Source organism: Coturnix japonica, chromosome 2 (assembly GCF_001577835.2).
Source record: "Coturnix japonica isolate 7356 chromosome 2, Coturnix japonica 2.1, whole genome shotgun sequence".
Classification (NCBI taxonomy): Eukaryota; Metazoa; Chordata; class Aves; order Galliformes; family Phasianidae; genus Coturnix; species Coturnix japonica.
The window spans coordinates 28,704,726-28,722,152 of NC_029517.1; the positions used below are offsets into that span (position 1 = coordinate 28,704,726).

Here is a 17,427-nt window from a genome sequence, read left to right on the forward strand (position 1 = left end):
GTGTGGACATTAAAAAAAAAAAATAGACTATTTCCCTGGTTTCAGGTGTTTTTCATGGTGCTTCTGTCTTGTAGTTTCTTTGGGCTGCAGTTCAGGGCAGTGCTGAAATACAGCAGTATCACAGTCTTTAGACAGAGACTTGGTTTCCTCCAGTGCAGGGCATGCTGGCAGCACTGTCATGTGCACTGTGGTCCAGGCTGCACCATCACTCCCTTGGGTGCACGTACCAGCTTGCTGCTGCGCTTCATGCAGTTTGAGCTTTGAGTTTTGCATTTTGTGATTTAAAAATGTGCTTTGTTTCTAAGGATGTTGTCATGCTTTTTTCTCCTCGCTTAAAGGCTACATAAAACTCTGTATACTAGGCTGAAAACTCCAAAGCATCATGGAATCATAGCAGCTGTTGAATTTTAGGACTGGAGGAAAATGTTTTCTTAATTGCTGCTTAATAGAGAAGATGCAAATACCCCACACATTTAGTTAGTGTTTCAATAACAGCTAGGCTTATTAAGGTCTAATCTGTGGTCTGTATATTAGTCATACCAGCTGATTCTATCTTGCTGTCTGAAATGCTACTTCAAAATTGACAGATGATTAATCAAGAGAAGGAAGCATCCAGGAAAAGAGCTGAATATCTTGAGGAAACCCTGCATAAGTACGTTGGAACAAAAATGAAAGATTTGGCTGCTAACGTGAAGGTGTTGAAAGAAACAAGGTATTTGTTTCAAAACTAATACTTTTTATTATTGCCCTGTTTATCCCCTGAAAGTGTACTAAACGATTTAGTTTAGGTATCTTTATTTCTGGTAGAGATACATTTCATTGGGTAGTTGAAGTTACCTCTCTAGTATTAAAAGAAGGAACAAAGCTGCAGTGGGACTGAGACATAGAAATGACTGTCAGTGCTGGTAAGAAGGAGCATATATAATATATACTCACATGTTTGTAACAGTTGAGTAAAGAAAATGTAAAGGGGTGAAATAAAACAGGAGAAATTAAAAGCAGAATTTTGTGGTATAATGAACATATTCTTGTTACTGCCTTCTTCCTCAAATTGGGATTTAACAGCTGAGGGAGGCACGCTTCTGCTACTGCCTTGTGGTAGAAACTAGGTTAACATGATAGTTGTCAAGCTCCGTATGTCAAAGGTGTGTGAATAGCATTGAGTTCTAAAATGCTTTGAGTTCCGGGGAGACATAAATATTTTCTGGATTAAAAAGTCTGTTTCTTCCTTAATATTCAGGCATGCGAAAAAGAACGCTGGTTTTGGGGAGCAGCTTTCACAAGCCATAAAACTGGTTACAGAAGGAAATATCACCGTTCCATGTTCCTTGGAAAAATTGCAGAAGCTTTGGACAGAGCATGACTTGGCTCAGGAGATGATTCAGTTATGCAAAAACGAGGTAAGTTTTGACAAGAGTGTTTTAGTCTTGTAAGTGTACCGGGGTGTCATGAGCACAGAAAGGAAACGCTACCTGGCAAAAGGCAGACATCAGAGCTTTGTTACCTGCTGCAGCTGGTATATTTATGAAGCGTTATTTTTCTGTTAATGTAGACTTCTTTGACACCGTTGGTATTTATGAAGACATCTGAAGATGTCAGAACACATTAACTAAAGGGCTTCTATTCTGTAATAATTGCAAACCACTTTAGCTGAGCAGCTTATGTGTCTTTAAAACCTTTCCTGAAGCGTTATGCCACTACAGTATTATGCAAGTCCCTCCCGCGGGGGTGTGTAGGGAAATTGGTATGCAAATAGCAACAGTGCAGGAAGATGGGCTTCTACGGGGGAAATATGCCATCTAGTGCAACTTCTCAGCTGTTACAATCAGTGAGAGCCTGCCTGAGTATGTACAAGCGGCTGTGATGATAAATATGCTTATGTACTGCCTCTCAGTGGAGGTGCTGCTTTTGGGAACAGGAGGGTTCTGTGCTCTGGGGCAAGTGGTGTGGTGTGATGGGGCTGGGAAGGTAGCAGCACCCTGGGAAGATGGCAGCAAACATGTTGTATTCTCATATATATAACCTGAAACCTTTTTAAATGTCTTTGCTGAAGAGATGTTGCAGCGCTTCAGTGAATTTAATAGCTTATGAAATTTGACTGAAAAACAATAAGCCTTCTGGTTGAATAAAATACATTCTGTTTCTGTGCTGGGGCAAGAAGTAGAACATCTGTAGCACAGCACACATTCAGTTGCTGTAGGTGAGAAGCGATTCATTTATTTACTGAAAACTTAGTCAGATGTCTAAGATAAGTGTTAATAAACATACAGCAGTTTGGGCTTGCTTTGTATAGGCTGGCAACATCAAAGAATAGCTGCTGCCTCTTCTTTTCTCTCCTCTTGAGTCACCAACCCCAGGAAGCAGCAGGAAGATACTTCTTCGTGAGAAGAGGTCTCAATTATGACAAGTGCTTCAGGATATATATATATATATAGGAATGAATTTACTGGAATATGTTTGGCCATCTTGACAGTGCTGGTTGTTTTTAGTTGTGAATGGCTAACAATGATGTTGTCTACAGGATGCATGGTAGTGTTCAACTGTTAAAGCAGTTGAAATGCTATGGTCAGACTGCACTGTGATCTTCCAGTTGTTTGTTCAGCCCCATGTTCTGTGTTGGCAAAGTGTGGCCTCGCAACAGTCTGAAAACCAGTTCTGTTCAGAAATGAAACCCCCGTCTTCCTTTTTGGCGTTGTTCCTAATTGCTTAAACTAAGGCATTAATGAACAGTGGCACAAACTCTTATGACTTCTCAAGAGCCTTCTGTGGCTTTCAAAGATTCCTGCTATGGAAGGTTGTCATGGCAGTGTCACTCATATTTTAAATAGGGGAAAAGGAGAAATGACAGGATCTCTAAGTGTCAGGTGTCCTCTAGAGTGCCTGAGAACTGCACAGGGTGTGTGACTGGGAATGTGTGCTGAGGAGCAGAGCTCCCTGAAGGGTTTATTTAGTTTTTAAGATGAATTGCTGGAAGCGGGATATTCCAAGGCTCTTGTAGAATTTACCTGCAGACATAAGAAATGTCCAAGAAGCTCACAGTAAAATGGTCTGTGTGTTATTCTGCTTGATGATGAATTAAGTATTTTAACAAATATTTTTAATAGCCAGCAACATCAGCATACTCAGTTGCATTTTGTTTCCCATTTAGTGGAAATGAGATACCAATGCACGGGAAGCCCACTGAACCCAAATAGATGGAAGAAATAGCTGCCTATTGAGCTATAACAGATGGTTTTAACTCTATTTGCTTTGGCTGTTAACTTTGCTATCAAAATTAGTTTTATAAAGATAGCTTTTGCTATTAGGTCACCTGAGCAGTGTGCTCTTCCTTTAACTTTCCTCTCTCCCTGTAACAAATCAGGTTTGTCAGCACTTGAAAGTAAATGTGTTATCTTGCTTTTGGAGAAACCTAGTACATCTTGAACAGCATTACAGGTGTGTAAGCCCAGTAGAATTTGAATGTAGAGTAAGTGGTGTTTCAGTATTCACATTCTTTAGTTTAATAGTTAATTTTTGCTGATTTAACTTGGTCACTTCTGATTTGTCCTTGTTTTTTAATACTTTTTTTGCTTAGTTTAAATATCCTCAAATGAAGATGCATGGTGGAATTATTTGATCTTGAATAAGGTGATTATGTAATGGATATCTTGAAAACATAACGGTTAGTGAACTGAGATGGTACTGAGGTATGATTTGCATAAAAATAGTGTAGGTTGCTCATCTGGAGTGGAAGGGCTTGAAAATGTATGTGAAAGTCATTGTAGAATTGGATGTAAACTGTCTGCTCAACATGGGAAGGGATAGACTGAAATAGAAAGGATGCTGATGCTGGTTACTTAAGCAGCTCTTGAGTGAAACTTCTGAGAGAGTGGTAGCTCTACAGGTAAAGGAATGGATAATTAGAAGTTGCTCTGATTGCAATGCATGCTTATAGTGTAACATTGGAATGCAAGCATCGCATACTCAGACACTGTAGCCATTGTTCTATGGAGTGTTGCTTAATTTTTGTTTTGGTATTAGAAATAGATTCAAGATTTGCATTTTGAAGGTGGGATAAATAGAGCAGTTTAATGAAGATGCTGATTCCAGTGCTAGTTTTAACTATTTCACATCCTGCAAGTTAATAATTTGCACTAAAAAAGCCAAAATCTGATGCCAAAAGTAGGAAGGGGCTGAAAACATGGATTAAAAAGTATCCATGGAAAGGGATGCATTTTCCTCTTGCTTATGGGGTCACTAAGGCGAGAAGGCATTGATGAAGTTGTTGCACTATTTTATCCTGCTCTCACATTCTTTAATAATAAAGATTGCTGTTGTTGGAAACAAGTTGCTGAAGAGTACTGGTGTTTGGTGTGACTGAGCCCAATGGGGTGCTGGGGTTTTTGTATGTGTCTGTTTGAAGTATGAGATGGATAAATCACTTTTCTAGGTGTAGTTTGAGGAGTTTTCACCCTCAGTCAATTCCACTGTCTGCTGTGGTGATGAGCTTAAGTCTTTGTAATGTCAGCTTTTAAAACAGTTAATGCTTTCTGGAGTTAAATAACAGGCATTTCCTGAGGCGTGCACTTCTGTATGTACCCAGTGACATGGCAGACATGGGAAGGAAGGGGACTTGTGGCTCCTGAACAATGTATTGACTTCCTGGGCTCTGTCCTGTGTAGACTGTTGAATTGACGGTGCTTGAGCTGGCATTAGTTGGAGTTTGGTTGCTTGGTGGAATCTTGCTGCACTTAAGTCTCTATTGTTCCCATTTCTAAAGCAGTATTTTTCAGGAATCTTTTCTTGGAAAGTATTCTTTATGATGAGGTGTCCTTCGACATTATTATGCAGTGCCATTTCAAGAGATTCGATATTGATTAGTCTGTTAGGTACCTTGTCTGATAGGAATGCGGGATTCTTCTTCCAACAGCAGAACTAATGCTGCCAGTCCTCCAGACAGAGCTTTTCATTTCCTAGAAAACTTAGTATTTTCTTTATTATCACTACTGTGCGTGGCATTTGTGAGCAAGTTCCTGATGTGCTTTTCTTTCTGCATAGGATGAAAGAGATGAGTTGATTACGAAAAGAAATGGAGTGCAGCAAGACTTGTATTCTGCAGTTAAAGAATTTATTTTGGAAGTGGATCAGCTGTTCATCTGTGAGCGCTCAGACGTATTACAGGTATGGCAGGGCGTCTAATTACTGAGTCTGAAACACTGAGAACCTTTGGGAATGCTTCTTAAACATTTTATGGTTGTAGACCGAAGCAGAAGCTGAAGCTTAAGATCTCACTTCTGAGCTAAGCTGTACATCTGACACTTGTGGTTCTCAGCATTTCTTGCTACCCTGGTCTTTGGGATGTTTTGTTTCTAGAAGCAAATAATGTTGATCCTGGGTTTGGGCAAGGGTTTTATCTTAACATACTGTGTTTGGTGACTAACAGGAATTCACAAAGCACAGAGAACACAAAAGACAAGCGCTGATAAAAACCTACAATTCAAGGAAGTTATAAGGGAGGAATTAATCTTCATAGATGCAGTAGGAACTCTTGAAAATTACTAATGGAAGTACTACCAAACTGGTATTGGGGATTTTATTACTGGAAATAATCTATTTTCTTCTTTTTAACTGCAGAAATACTACTTTCGTTTTGACTGTGCGGATGTATTTGGACAGGAAAAAAGGTTGTTAGTTTGACAGCTTGTACAAATCCTGGATGCTTCCTGGGAGTTGGAGCCTCATGATCTTTGAGGCCCCTTTGACTCAAGCCATTCTATGATTCTTCCCCAAATGTACAGAACTGGGTTTCTGACAGACAAATTCAAACAGCTTCCACCTCAGCTGAATCCAGCTGATCCAAATAAACAGTTGTTTTTTAGATCCCTGCTTTCTAAGCGGTAAAACTGCATTGGTTGAGAAAAACAAGATGTGTAGGCATACATATTGTATGTTACTTTACAGTAGGCCAGGATGAGCTGAACAGTTGTGAGCTTTTCCATGTTAACCTGTCCAAAAGCACGTGGTTAATTTCTGGTAGTATATTCCTCTCCCTTGGAATTCTGCCCTTTCAATTCCATGTGTGCATATAGTGGCTGGTTTCAATGTTTGTGGGCCATTGAACAGTCTTTGGTTGGCAGCTTGTTATTCTGAAATCTGTTCCCATATCCTCCTGCCAGTAAAGCTGCTAATGCTTTAGAAAAGTGTGTTTATAAAAAACAGATAAATGGGAAGAAATAGGACTCATGAGACCCCTCTTCTAGGGGGATTTGCTCCATCATCATCCCAGGCATGGAGGTGAGGCTCACTGGTCTGTAGTTTCCCAGGTCATCCTTTCTCCCTTTCTTAGAAACAGGAGTAATGTTTCCCTTTTTCCGGTCACCGAGGACTTCACTGGACAGCTATGATTTTTCAGATATGATTGAGAGCAGCTTAGAAACCACATCAGCCATCTCTGTCAGAACCCTACAATGGTTATCATCTGGTCCTGTGGACTTGCACACATTCAATTGCATGAGGAGGTCTTTGACTTGTTTGAACTTGTTCAGATGGAATCTGCTCTCCTTACTCTCACCTAGAGATTCAGGGTCCTGGTAGACATGGGTCAAATCCCATCCTTCAGAGAGAATTCAACCTTTTGAGCTGTGGCAAATAGTGTTTTAAACATCTTTGTAGCTCAAGTGTTTTTCTGCATGACTTTCTACTTGGATACAAGGAAGGCTGCCTTCTGTAAAGTAGTTATCTCAAGTGCTGACTGACATAATGACCTGCTTGTTGTTGAGGTCATTCGACTGGTCTTATTTCTGTTTGCCCTGAGCTTTACCTGTTGTGCCTTTCCTGTATGTGTGCCACTGATATGTTTTCCAATGCAAATCAAAAGGAGGTGTTTAAAACTTGGCATCTAGGTGGAAGTAAATGTTTCTAGACAGTGAAAATAACTTTATAGGTCCTTGGAGATACTGGACACACAGATGGGTTTGGTTGCATCTGGAGATCAATGTGGTGATGAAAGTGTGTCAGAAAAGATTTGCCTAATGACTCTTAATGGGAGGTATCAGTGTCCAGAATCATTCATTGGACACTTGGCTGCTCACCTTGCTCCTTAGTACAAGTACAATTTGTTTTGAGGAGCGTTGTGAACTGAACCTGTTCTTGCTTTTTGTCTTGATGAATGTGGTGTCGAAGTCCAATCTGTAAGTAGAAGCCCCTGGAACATTTGTCATATTAAGATCTGTTTTTTGTGATCCTTCCCTTCCATATTTTGAAGGGAGTATCAGAGTCAGTAATGCATGATTCTCTTCTGCGTCGTGTTTCCTGATAGACATGCTGCCAGGAAATTTGTCAGGAAAGTGGAATATGAAAAGAACTTCACTGTAAGAGGATTTTGTGATAGTGCTGCTTGCTGACATCAGGCTATTTCTTACTCTTTCTGCATTAAGTGTTTTTTGGTTTTTTTTTGTTTGTTTTAAATAAAATAGTGGTTAAAAAAAAGTACTTTTCATGTGCTGACATGCTGTTTTTGTTTGCTTAATGCACAGGAACTGTCTGTTTCTTTGGAGGCAACTTATGGTCAAGTTTGTGAAGTGAATGATTCTGAAGAGGTGTTTCAACAGTTCCTTAAGTGGAAGTGTGCTAAAATAGAGGAGTTCATTGATATTAGAAATAATACAGATGCTGCTTTGAAAATTCTCACTGACTTGTTCAGTGGCATCCTAAAGGTAAAGCAAACAAGTCTGTCTTTCTTGTTCCTGAAGAAGATTAAGTATGATGTATGTAACCAAGCTTGTGTGCAGTAGTCATTAGCAGAGAGGGAGCTAGTTCTACTGTTCATGTACACAAAGCCTTAGCCACAGTACACAGGGAGAAGATGTACCTTGAGGAACACATACAAAGCAAGGGTTTATGCTTTCGTATGAGAGGACATCTTTTCCATTAAGCGAAGTGCTTCTGTGTATCTTGTGTGTGCACTGTCTAATCCTTTTGTGACTGAAATACTTTAAAGGATTAAAGTAGCCTTTGGATAGAAGCATGTCCTATTTTAAATGTGGAAGTTGGAGGCCCTGCCTGTAGCAGGGGGGTTGAAGCTCCATGATCCTTGAGGTCCCTTCCAACCAAAGCCATTTTGTGATTCTATTAATGTGTGTAATCAGGAGTAACATCCATCAAAATCTAAAATGGAATAGGATCAGTGAATGATAATGGTTTTCGTTTTTAGAGAATGAATGGTTCCTTTCCACTGTGTAACTCAAAGGTTTTGGAAGCAATATACCATTTGAACATGACTATAGAAGTTTTTGTTTATTTAAGACAACAAAGTATTTTTGTGATCTGTAGTAAAATACCCATGCTTGACAGGTAAATGAATGAGGAAGAGTTTACTGCCTCCGATTATGATGGTGTATATTGCACATTAAATTCAGAAACAAATTTTCATTGCAGTTTTGGTTGCCGATGTACTATCTCTTGTGTAGATGAGAGTAATAAATTTTTGCCAAAAACAACGTCCAATGTGATTATAAACTGATCTTACTCCATCTAGTGTTATCTACGTCTTTATTTCAAAGCTGTTAGTTCCGTCTTGTATGGAAACATCCAAGGTTTCTTTGTGGTAATCTTAAACTTTACATCTCTGTTTATCAGCAGTGAAATAGATCTCAAGGTGCATCTTTATCTCAAGCAGCTGTGTATTAAAAAAAACACAAAACCCACTCAGCACTGAGAGTGCCACACTGAGCTTTGCTGTCAACATTTTGTGTGTCACTCTGTGGGCAGCACTAACGTTTGCTTTGCACATTAGACCCAATAGTGTGAGGATTAGGATTTGTCTACTATATTTCTTTTTTTCCTTAGTCATAGTGAGATTAGGAAAGTAAAACATGATCAAGGCAAGAGTCAACTTTTCTTGGAGAATTTGCAGTTATGTTAGTTCTAGAAATTGGTGTATCACTGAAGAGTCAGGCAGTTAAAGGTGATATTTGACATACATTCTGATTAGATCTCCATTAGTGATGACTTCTGTATTCTTTTGTCTGTTCTTGTAATTAAAAGCTAAAATACAGCAAGGAGATAGCAAGGCTGAGCTTATTTTTTTTTTTTCCCCCCTCTTTTGAAGTGTTTTGACCTGAGCTCAGAAGAGTCTTCTAATACAGAGGAAATTCCTGGTAATGTGGATGAAGCTCTCAAAGAAGCCGAGTTGTGTATTTGCAAAGAGCTGAAGACAGACTTAACGGTATGTTTTCTTTCTTAATTTTGTTTTTCTTTATTGGGCCGGGGAATGGGGGGATGCGATGAAAAATCACTCCGCTTGTTCCTTGGAGAAAAAAGAATGTTTTCCAGGCAACAGGCAGAGGGCAGCCTTGAGTTACAGGATTGTAGCTTGTGCCTGCTACCTGCAACAGAACCAGTGTCTGCTTTGAAAGAATGGTTGTATACTTTGGTGCTCCATATGTACTTAATATTCTATATTGAAGTAATTATTTTCTTAGCATGAAATGGATTCTCTGTGTAGAAGTGCTATTTATCTTTATTTTACTGAAACTACTGGTTGATCTTTTAAACTCAGTAGCTTTCCTTTTTCAGTATCTTTATGATGAAAAATCTAATATGCGAGTTTTTCCATTAGCTGCAGAATTTAAGTGATGTTGTTACATATGAAATGTTAGTGCGTATAAATAGCGAATGACTCTTAAACTTTAATCTTTGTAATTCAATCTAGGAACATGATGAGAAAGAGAAAGAAGTAATTAAGAGTGCATACAGTAAAGTTATGCATGAAGTTCGTCAGGAGCAAAATCTGATCACAGTGATACAAAAAACATACTTGGCCAGTGTTGAGGTTAGCTCTTGTCTTATTTGTGCCTTGCTGTTCTACATTAGTAATGTTTTCTGATGTACCTCTTAAAAAAATATGTCCTTTTATCTTTTCTCTCTTACAATGGGAGTTATAGTGTATGCTGGTGGTGAGAGGATGGTTAAGTTAAAGTTTGAGAGAGTTAGAAAAGGCTTTGTTTTGTATGAATACAGTGTTGTGTGTTTGGGTGGTTTGAATGGTGTTGCTTTGCTAAGGCAGTGGGAGCTGGAATCTGTGGATTCATTGCAAATCTGTAGTATGTAACTCAAGAGAACTTCCAGTAGGATGTTTTCCAGCAGGTTGTAAATGTAATTAAAATTAAACACAATTAAAACCTCGTTTTTGCAGGGAACATTCTGAAAAGCTGAATTCAGATGAGTTTCAGGCAGTTTCTCTAGTGCACGGATTAAAGCATATTAAAATAGAATTCTTGAATGTTTTCTGATTTTTATTTTTTAATTACTCTTTTTTTTTCCTAGTTCAAAAAACAAGCTGAGAAATGGCTGAATAAAAGACCTAATTCTGACAACTTACTATCAATCAAAAAAACAGTGAAAAGTTTGAAGGCCCAGTTAAGATGGAAGTTGACTGAGAAAAAGAACATTGAGGAAGTATGAAAATCTTAGGGGTCTTTTTTCCCAAGTTTATTTAGAAATGCAAGTTTTGTTAAAATCAGTGGCAACTAGGCAGAACAAAATGTGCTTTTGGTGCTTTGAAGATGTGTTCTTCAGTTTCATTTAGGAAGTTGCTTGATCTGGATTTTTGTAACTGTGCATAGCCATTCTTTTTCCCCAGCCACACTACCATTGCTTTTAACTAGAGCTGAATAACCTGCATTCCCTTCATGTCAAGCTAGGAACTACAGTTATGTAGAAATCATAGGAAATCCCTCGCCAAATACTGCTGTTGTGAAGCTTGGGCTGGCTCTGAAGGGAGCCCATCTAGGAAGGATAGCAATTCTTTTAAGAGAATCCTTCGGGTTTCCAGGATAGAAACTAAAACTTTAGGCTCCAGAACTGTAACATGGGAGCTGCTTTTTAATCCTAATATAGTAGATAACTGTTGTTTGGTGTAATAGCAGAATGAGAATTATACACTAACTTTGTTATTCCTGATGCAGTCTGATGATTACAGTGAGCTTGAAATTACAAGAATAAAAGAAGAAATTGCTGCTTTGCGAAATAAGCTTTTTCAGGAAATATATAAGGAACAAGAAGAATATGTAAGTATTAGTTAGGCAACTAAAATAAAGCTATTTGAGCCCCATCTGCTTTTCAGATGATTTTTTTTTTTTTATGTTGTGGATAAAATAGGAAAAAAAAAAAAAAGGTGTTTTTTCTAGTGTTGAATGTTAAGGTTGCTCTTCCTTGGCAAAATCTCTGAGGGAAGGAAAGGAAGCAGGTATTTGGGTGCGATCTTTTCAGACAATTCTTCCGCCATGTTCTACCAGTACTTCCCCCCCACCTAAAGCAGGTGAAGCAAGAGAAAATGAACTGTAGTTCTTGACCAAGAAAAACTGCTGGTGTGAGTATAAGATTATGTGTAGAAGAAAGATTATTTCTTGAAAGGGGAAATATTTCCTTATGACTAGGCTAAAATAGGGTTTATCCCGAATTGAAGGAGATAACTGTTTCACTGAGTCCTCCATCTAGAGGGGAGAGTTGAAACCACTGCCTTGCAGCTTTCCTCTGCAAACACAGCAGTTTTTGTGTAATAGTTACCTTGCATTATAGCTATGACAGCTCTGGTGCTGATTTGATTGCTTTGGTCTGCATTACTACTTGATTTGTCTTTTCCATTTAGTCTCAGTGAAGTTGTACCTCTTGTGTTGTTGGAAAAAGTGGTATACTGTAGAAAAAGCACTTCCTTTTGTACCTTAACATTAGTGGTCTCACCCTTAGAGCTTTTGGAAATCTGTCTGTATTGAACTGCTGTATTACTGGGAGAGGTGAGTTTTTTCTTTGTTAGAAAAAAAGTGGTGGTGTTACTTTAAGGGGTATTGCTAAAGGAAGTACAAACATGTGTATGCAAGATGCTACAACATACATACTTTTCAAATGTCAACATCTGTGATGTGAGAAGGTAGTGACCTAAAGCTGCCTTGTTTCCTTCATTTAGGAGAAACTTTCATATTTGGTACAGAAATGGTTCCCTGAGCTGCCACTTCTGTATCCAGAAGCAGGAATTCTAAGCTATATGGTAAGTATAGGTTGTGTTTGAGCACGTTGTTAGTTAATGTTTGGGGCAGTACCATGGCTTTTCATTTCTTCCTGCCCGTTCTCCTAGGTGATGTTCAGTATCTTTCTAACTGCCTTGCAGATCCATTTTGTCTGAGGCTAGACTCCTGCTAACACACGTTGTAATTTTAATTTTAACAAGTCCCCACTGTTTGTGCTTTGCTAAGCTGTTTGAGAAAGAGGAGAGGTTGTCAAAGCCTGTGAGCCTTACAGACTGTTAAAGCTGTGCTCTTACCTTGGCTGTGTGTGTGTACATGTGCTTCAGAATTCAGGTGGACTTCTGTCACACAGTCTGGAGCGAGACCTTTTAGATGCTGAACCCTTGAAGAAACTGAGCACAAAGCGGCCATTAGTGTGTTCAGAAATTCAGGATCAGAAGGTTCTTCTAAAGGTAATGTTTGTCCAGGCTGTCAGGTACCACTGCAGGTGAGACTTTTGGCTTGTGAATGTGCTGATTCTGAATTAACTCTTCAGTTTCTTTTCAATTCCTGCATTCAAAAACCCTTTTCTGATTGCACTTTCTTTTTTATTGGGACCTGTAGAGCACACAGCATTGTTCTCCCTCTGGATTGCTTCCCTGTTGTTTACTTTTCTTTTTATTCTCTCTCCATTTGAGGGCAGCTGTAGTAAATAGTGCTTCTCTACTGTTACCTGTTCATTCTGATATTTGATCAGCCCTTTAATTTATTCATTCTTGTTTCTTTTTGTAAATGCAGGTTTGTCTTCCAGATAATGTAACTGTGAAACTCCAGGAACTGCTGCTTTTCCTCTGCTCTGCTTTTTTTCCTATGTGCTAGCAATTAAAAATCAAGGGATGTAGTGTTATGGGAAGCACTGTTATAATTGTGTTGGACTTAATATTAAATGGAAGACTCTGTGTTTCACTGGTACAGACTTTTAAGTGTTGATAAATGGGCATAAGACATTTGGATGTTAGTTCTTTTTCTTTTTTATGAATAGAAGGTTACTTGGTAGAATGTAACAGTATGCTGTTCTGTAACTGTAAGTATCGTATGGTGGTGATACGGGCATTAGGAATAGGAGTTTGGGTATTTGTCTTGTTTTTTTTCAGGGATACTCTGTAGATGTGAGCTCAGAAGCCAAAGTGATAGAGAGAGTTGCCAAGTATCACAAAGCCTGGGATCAGCAGAAGGAGGAATCCAGTTTATTACAGCTGTTGTTTCTTCTTTTCTGCAAGGCAAGATTCAAACCTGTAATGCTGGTTGTTTTTTTGCTTAAGCTGGAAGACTTTCAAGTTGGATCATTGAATCAATTTATTTTTTACTTTATGACCTTACTTTATGTTTACTAAGGAAATAGTTTCGTTAATTGATTGATTCATCATATATCTAGTGTGTGTGAAACTTTCCAGTGTTCTTGACATTTGAAATAATATATTATTTTCTTGCTCTAGTCTGATCCTCTGATGTATTTAATGGTCCCGTACTACCCTGGAGCAAGTCTGACTGCTGTGCAGGCTGATACACCTTTAACTTTAGAAGTAAGTACAATTACTTAGACTATGAGTGTTTTCCTTTTTATGTGTTTGGGCTGTACTCTCACCATATTTTTGCTGCTGAAGATGTTTAGCAGTATTCTTCCTTATGTGGCTGAGTTCTAATTGTACAATTGCACAAAATAGGTTGGTTAGATTTTAACGAGCAGTAGACTGTAATTTTCCAAAAGATTTTGCTTGGATTTACTGTTTTATTGAAAACAATGCCTCAGTTGTCTTACTAGTACATTTAATCACTGGAGTGGGTATATCTAATTTGTTAGTGTAGGCATTCTTGTGTTGGAGTTTAGAGAACTTGTTGGGTGGGGAGGAGGTTGCTTTTTGGGAGGTTGGGTGTGTTGTTCTCTCCCCTCTCTTTCCTTTCCATACGCAGTTTATTGGCAGTTTGTTTAACCAGCCCTTCCCAAAGAAGAGGTAGCCAGAAGCCAGTACAAATTTATTCCCTAGTTGTGTTTGATGGCTTAAAGCTTCTGGCTGCTAACTTGGAGATGCTTGTAAAGGTGCATTTCTCAGAGCATGTTGCAGGGATTCTTTTATTTTATTGTTAGTTTAATCCTCTGTTTCATATTAATGATTTGTTAAATCAATGATTGCAATTTGTTTGTGACTGACTGCAGGTTATCACAATCGTACTGAGAATTAATCCTTACTTAAAACAATTATCAGAAACTTTGAAAGTGTACGAATCTTAAATTAAATCTGTTCTAGTTTTGGAAGAGAACCATGTTTTGCTTTGGTTCTCCCATATCTATCTTCTTAAAAAGCACCTGAATTGAATCACTAGGAGACATTAAAAGTGATGAAAGGAGTGGCCCAAGGTCTGCAAACATTGCATGGAGCTAACATAGTACACGGATCTCTGCATGGAAATAACGTTTTTGCTGTGAATCGAAAACAAGGAATTGTTGGAGACTTTGACTTCACTAAATCAGAGGTAAAAAAAACAACAACAAAACCCAAACTTGTAGTGTGTTTTTAGTTCATTTATTATTTTTTTTAGTCAGTTACGTATAAAAAATGAAGTGCATCTGCAGTTTATAAGATATATTGATAAACATTGCAGCAATTTCTGTCTCAGCTTCTGATTAGTGCTGGGCAGTTTGACAAAAATCTCAGCAAGGCACAATATGATCTTATCTTGGAGGGTGTGAAAAAGCAAGTATTGAGAATTGGGCCCAGGTTAAAGAACACAGTGGAACAGAAAAATGTAGAGGTTCAAGTACTTCTTACTTGTCTGTCTTCTGTATTTAATGGTAATCAGTATCAGCAGAGTAATAACTTGTGTTAGAGGAAGGAAAAATAATCTCACTCATATTTTTGCCTTTCTACATGTTCATAGGTTCACAGAATCGTAGAAACTCAAATAGCCTTATGAACATTTTTGTGCCAGAGGTCTGCTCTATGTTTAATTTTTATAGCAATATATAAATATAATTCACATATTAATCTTACAAGGTATGTAAAATGTTTGGACAACAAAGCATAGCGTGTCTGAAATAGATGGCAATTTTTAATGTGCCAAGGAAAAGTGCTTTCAAAACTTTTACAGCTGGATTCTGAAAGGTCATCCTCATTGCAGATAGTGTTACCTTGGAAGCTGTAAGAGCTGATGAGAGTTTTCTCTTTCTTTTCCATACCCTGAGGCTGTGGACTGTACTGAAATGTTATAATAGAGCAGGAAAGATTCAACTGTGGTTCACAGCCCAGTTTGTTCCATTTCAATAGATGGTGTCAGAGTATTGATTGGTGATTGTATTTTCTGTGTGGTCACGAGTTGATGAGCAGAGCTGCAAACTGTCGTGTTATTGGATGCTCTTAGCAATGTAGAGACCAGTCTCCCTTCAGTTTGGCTGTGATGGGTGCTGGCTGTGACCATGAAAAATGATTGAAAGTTGGAGGCTAGCGTGTGTTGTTTCCCAAAATGTGCTGGAAACCAGGAGGGAGGAAGCAGCAAGTTACACCAGGAAAAAGAAGAAATGAGAAAGCTGGCAGAACTGATAACAGAACTAAAATTTTCCAAAGTAGTGTTGAATATCTTTAAACATTTTCTATCATTTTTTGTTATTTGAGAAGTGTCACAGTTTGTATTATCATCTCTGTGACCTTTGATAGTTCTAGTGTGGGGTAAAATCTGCCAGTGCTATTCTTTTGTTACAGTTAGAGATGATAGGTGCGTGACTTTATCTCCTTTCTACTCTACACACATCTTTTTCTGTCAGTAAAAGAGTGTTTTACGGTTCTTTTGGAGTCAGCATAGAATGTTGTTATTCAAGTCGGCTGACCTGTTAAAAGGGAGAGGGTGATACCTCTGCTGCAACATGCTATTGATCTCACTTGAAATTCTGAGTACAGCTTTTTCCCCATAGGAGCAACGTGCTGCTGCAGACACGATGGTCATTGGTACTCTGAGCTTGGTTTCTCCTGAACTGAAGATGGGACAGCCAGCTTCTCCTGCTTCTGACATGTATGCCTATGGCTGCCTTCTGTTCTGGGTATGTTATGGATTATGAGATAATTTCTGGTAATATTACTGTAGCACGTGTCAAGGGTAGCAATAAATGAATCAGTGTTATTTTTACTTTGAAATATATTGGAGAAATAAACACTCGTATTAGGATGGGTCCCTGGACAACCTGATCTAGTACTTGATCTATTGGTTAGCTAGATCTGTGGCAGGAGGGTTGGCACTTAATGATCCTTGAGGTCTCTTCCAACCCAGGCCATTCTATGATGATTCTTTAATAAACAAGGTGGTAGGTGTGGAGCAGAGTTAAGATTGAACAGAAAGCATATATTTATATATGCTACATAACTATATTTAATCTGCAGCTCAGTCTTGTTGTATTGATGGTTTGAACCAACACGAGCTAAATTTTTTCATCAACAGTTCCCAGTTTAGTGACAGGTATCTGAAATTGTGTTCTTTATTGGGCTGTACTGCCACTTTTAAAATGGGGACAATGGTTTTGTGAGCTCTCAGAGGCTCTCATGTCACAAGAACCCAGCACTGACTAAGGATGTGTTTCTTTTTCCTGTCTTTGTACAGAACAGAGGCATTTGCAGCTTAAATTGCAAGCAGAATTTTGGAAAAAAGCTCTCTATATAGGCATAGTTCTGGGCAATAGTAAAGGGCTGTGGAAATTTTACTTTATGGGTGTAGGATTCACATCTGTAGAGACGCTCTAAGAGGTGCTGTGGGGAATGGGATTAAGTGTACAGCTCAGGCATGGACTTTGAGTCATGTTTCAAAAAGTCCATTTTTTTGGACATCTAATAGTTACTATTCTGCTACTGTATTTTTATATGGGTCTTGTTTCTGTGCAAAGGCACTCCAAGGCACCTGTGGATTTTTTCCTATTGTGAAAAGACAAGTAAGTCTTCCCTCACCTATTTTCCACAACAGTTCATTCTCACTTGAAACATGGAATCTCCCTGACCGATATTTGTTTAAACTAAGGGGAAAACCAGTGTTACATATTAGGTATCTTTTAATTTACAGCTTTGCATTCAAAACCAAGAATTTGGCATGAAAGAAGATGGAACACCTGAGGTGGATGCGGTTGACATGGTATGTGTATTGTCTTGGTATCCCTCAATTAAAGACCTGGAGATAATTAATTGAGATTTGTGCCTCAAAGATGGTAATTGAGGTAGGAACGTGCCTTTTTCTCAAGTCAAGGAGGCTGACTTTGCTAATCTGTCTTTTACAGATAATTGCACAATTCTTGAGCATTAATAAAATGGCCAATTTCCATTTTAATCACTTAATTGCAGTTGTAAGCATGTAACATACTCTTTGTCTTTTTCCCATTTGCTCTTCATGTGTGTGTGAAATGTAAGCTTTCCCC

At 38.5% G+C, this 17,427-nt stretch overlaps 1 protein-coding gene across 4 annotated transcripts in view; it reads left to right on the forward strand.

The window, feature by feature from the left end:
• STK31 (serine/threonine kinase 31) overlaps positions 1-17,427 on the forward strand; it is a 29,814-nt gene that overhangs the window by 7,453 nt on the left and 4,934 nt on the right. For 3 of the 4 annotated variants that reach the window (XM_015853874.2, XM_015853873.2, XM_015853875.2), the window contains exons 9-23: positions 588-712; positions 1,241-1,400; positions 5,038-5,160; positions 7,515-7,694; positions 9,089-9,205; positions 9,692-9,811; positions 10,306-10,437; positions 10,947-11,048; positions 11,945-12,025; positions 12,329-12,454; positions 13,136-13,261; positions 13,478-13,564; positions 14,364-14,513; positions 15,946-16,071; positions 17,079-17,147. In XM_015853874.2, the coding sequence (XP_015709360.1) occupies positions 588-712; positions 1,241-1,400; positions 5,038-5,160; positions 7,515-7,694; positions 9,089-9,205; positions 9,692-9,811; positions 10,306-10,437; positions 10,947-11,048; positions 11,945-12,025; positions 12,329-12,454; positions 13,136-13,261; positions 13,478-13,564; positions 14,364-14,513; positions 15,946-16,071; positions 17,079-17,147 (1,824 nt within the window). The remainder of the gene's footprint in view (positions 1-587; positions 713-1,240; positions 1,401-5,037; positions 5,161-7,514; positions 7,695-9,088; positions 9,206-9,691; positions 9,812-10,305; positions 10,438-10,946; positions 11,049-11,944; positions 12,026-12,328; positions 12,455-13,135; positions 13,262-13,477; positions 13,565-14,363; positions 14,514-15,945; positions 16,072-17,078; positions 17,148-17,427) is intronic. The other variant, XM_032443185.1, reaches the window with a different exon arrangement.